Source organism: Quercus robur, chromosome 8 (genome assembly GCF_932294415.1).
Source record: "Quercus robur chromosome 8, dhQueRobu3.1, whole genome shotgun sequence".
Lineage (NCBI taxonomy): Eukaryota > Viridiplantae > Streptophyta > Magnoliopsida > Fagales > Fagaceae > Quercus > Quercus robur.
In genome coordinates, this window is record NC_065541.1 from 32,372,598 (window position 1) to 32,376,094 (window position 3,497).

The 3,497-nt window shown below is 30.8% G+C and overlaps 1 protein-coding gene across 1 annotated transcript; it reads right to left on the reverse strand.

Moving 5' to 3' along the window:
* Positions 1-1,512: 1,512 nt before the first annotated feature.
* On the reverse strand, positions 1,513-2,306 carry LOC126695223 (uncharacterized). Its single transcript, XM_050391891.1, has one exon. The coding sequence runs from the start codon at positions 2,131-2,133 to the stop codon at positions 1,810-1,812; it is 324 nt and encodes a 107-aa protein (XP_050247848.1). The 5' UTR covers positions 2,134-2,306; the 3' UTR covers positions 1,513-1,809.
* Between the last annotated feature and the right edge of the window lie 1,191 nt (positions 2,307-3,497).

Sequence of the window (3,497 nt, forward strand, 5' to 3'; positions counted from 1 at the left end):
TATGGATGATACCGAATCAAGGTTTTGTGGATAGCACATATTCGCTAAACTGCACCCAGCAGAAGAAAAACAGTAGCAAGAGATCTAAAATAAATTTAAAGAGATCATTCTCCGTTTTATTTGTGAGCTTCGTATCATGGAATCCATGTTGTGGTAGACAATAGATATCTGGTAACAAAGTAGGGACTTGTAGATAAACCCAATGGAATTTATTCCCATAGCTTTGATTGAAAAAGAAGAGAAAAGAAAAGCAAATAGAGACAGGCCTGAGTATCATGCTATAGCTATCATTGAGGATTACCAACTATTATTATTATTATTTTGGAGAATCGATTATCAGCTCAATTTGATGGCCTACAATTTTTTTTTTTTTGGAGAAGTACAAAATGTTTTTAAGTGGGGAAGATTAAACGAAAACTTCATATTATAAAAATCTAAACTAGTACTTGATGGGCATGCAAAGTGTGTGAACCATGATCAGGTGCTGATGTTCTATAATTCCAATTAGGCAACAAAGTTGTATCACTAAAAATAAAAAAGCTGCAAAGTTTTTTTTTGAAGCTAAAAGAAATGGAGTTCCAAAGATTTTAGTGAGCCTCAAAGTTTGAGATTCCTAAGGTATGAGTTTAGTACTTCAGTTTTAAAGGTTTGAACACCAAAAGAACAAAGGAAAACAAAAAATTGTTCATATTTTAATTTCTCAAACCAAATTTTAGTTAAAGAAGTCCATCCTTGTACTTCTAAATTTTAAACATGATAAAAGGTATTCAGCATAAAGTTTGAAAATTATTTACATTTTTACCAAAAAAAAAAAATTATTTAGATTAATGCTTTGTTAATTAATTTAAAGTTTGAACAATCTATAAATTAACTATATTATTGCTTCTCTTTATTGATATTTTAAAAATTTATTAACTAATATTTTTAATAATTTAAAAAATGAAAATAGGTACATAAAAAGTATCATTTCTTTTTAGGATGTAAATAAGAAAAAAACAAAAATCAAAACAAAACAAACTTAGTGGAAAATCCTGGTGTCATTTAAATTAAAGACAGCTTATGGTATAGCGGGTTTATTTTTATTTTTATTTAAATCAGTACTTAAGAGCAGCTTGAATGTAACCGGAAACTCCCTTATTATGCAATTTTTTGCTTCTTCTTCTTCTTCTTCTTTTATTTATTTTATTTTTATTTTTTATTGCTCTTTTAAAAAAAATATATATATTTATATATATATATATATATATATAAATAGTCACTCCCAATTCCACTGTGGGAGTAATTGCATCCCGTCTCAATCTGTCACACACCCATTCTCTCTCTCCCAATAAACAGACCAAATTTTAAATTGCAGCAATCAATTATTAATATTATCTTATAAAGTACTTCTAAAACAAAAAGATTATCCTTTAATTTAAAACACAATTAATAATTATTCATTCATTCTGTAAGCTTTAGATCATTAAATTCTTTACACATTTACATACTACATAGTATATGACACAACTCAACTGAAGCAAACACCATCCGAACCAACTGATATTAATTGATACACCAAAGATCTCCATTCATATATGGACGTACAATTAACTTCACCTCAAACATTTTCTCATTAGGTAAACAAAAAATTAAGAGAGTAATATTTTTACATGGATCACCACAAACTAGCTAGCTAGGTTATTTCTTCCAAATCATCCAATATCCATGCAAGAACTTGTCTAGTCTACTAGTATAAAAAGAAGAAGAAAGCCCATGTCGTTTCCAAGAGAACCCAGAAAACAAGACCCTAAACCAATATCACTTCCGTTTCTACATTAATATTGCATAGCGCATGCTGTCACTTACCATAAGATGATTCATCTCTGAAATCTGAGCAAATTCACCAGATACCCAAACCCCATCAGCACCATTAACATGTGGGTGAGAGAGGCAGGAAAGAATTGAAATCGGAGCACGCACAACGCTATATATAAACGAAAAGCCATTCCACCCATGTTGCCTTCTTTCCCTATCAGGAGCATAGATTGGCAATTCAGCTCCATTTCCTGCAGCAAACATATTCTCATCAGCTACTCGTGGACTCTTTTTAATGTTCTTCAGGTTTCTTCCCACTGCAGCCAATATACGCCACATCTTTTTTGGGGAATAAATCCTTGCACGAATTTTTGCAAGTTGCTATGGGCTTTGAGTCTGGTTAGAGAGGTGAAGAGAAGGGTTGGAAAGGAAACTTTTTTATATAGCTTTTGATAATGCTATTTTGGTGGCAGTGTTGCGAGTGCTAGTGTTTATCACAAAGGTTTATGGACGGCTTTTTAGGGACCTTTATTTATATGTGAGTGTTTTTATTTATTTATTTTTTCCCCCTATACTTGTGGGGTCTTTTAAGGCCAATTAATATGCCGACAAATCTGCCTAATTATATGCAAAGCTTTCCATTGGGTTTTCAGTTTTCTTTTTCTTTTTTTTCTTTTTTCCCCTCTCCTGACACAGGAGAAATTTTGTTGATAGCTAGGAGTTCATTTGATTTGAGTACAAACTAGGGTTGATAACATAAATGAAACTTGTGACAAAATGGCTAGCTCAAGCTATTATCAAAGAATAAATAGTGTTTAATACACAAATTATTTTATACAGTTTTACATATATTTCAAAAAGTAATTAAAATTGTAATTCAAAGATAGGTCATGATTTTCAAGTGTAAAACAGTATGTGTGCAACAAGTTTATAATTATTTATCAAAATAACTCGTAGCATTGAGATTCAATGGCAATTATCTCTTTTGTGGGATGTGGTTTAGAGAATGAAATCCTCTTATTTACACTTAGAAAAACAAAACAGAACAAAAAGAGAGAAATATTTTTAAAACCTATTGATGAACTTTTTTCAAAATGAGATTTTAGGGGCTAAGCTCACAAGGCACAAGCCCAAACCAAGGTCTAATGTAGTTCAGGCTCATTAAATGACTCAAGACCTCTCACTCTACTTTGAGTCAAAAAGACTTGCACCTCAAACCCTCCATCGACATGCGAGAACACAACTTTCTTCCTTAATTTCACGGACCCTAAGTAGTAGTCTAACTCTACAACTCAAGCAATCCTACTCATGATCCAAGTTACGGGTTGAAAACAAAAGAAATGTGGGGGTGTAGTCAGGTCTGTGTTTGGGAATTGTTGAAAAAAATTAAGCTTTTTTGCTTTTAGTTTATTTGAAATAAATTAGCTTTTAATTTTTTTTAACACATTTAATATAAAAGTTACTAATTATAAATTTATATCCTTTGATAAACACTATAGTAATAAGCTACCAAAAATAAGTATAATTGATTTTCTATTATATGCAATATTAGCTTATTTGGAACAAAAAATGATAAAGCGTATGAAATTTTGGCCAAGAGCTATCTTAATTGACACATTTTGATGTTTCTAACACAAACATCTAGAATTCAAATTCTCCTTCCCTTAACTATCACATTGTTGTAAAAAAAAAAAAAAAAAAAC

Bases quoted from the DNA above. Each gene is read 5' to 3' on its own strand.
- LOC126695223 (XM_050391891.1), bottom strand. From the start codon at position 2,133: ATGTGGCGTATATTGGCTGCAGTGGGAAGAAACCTGAAGAACATTAAA.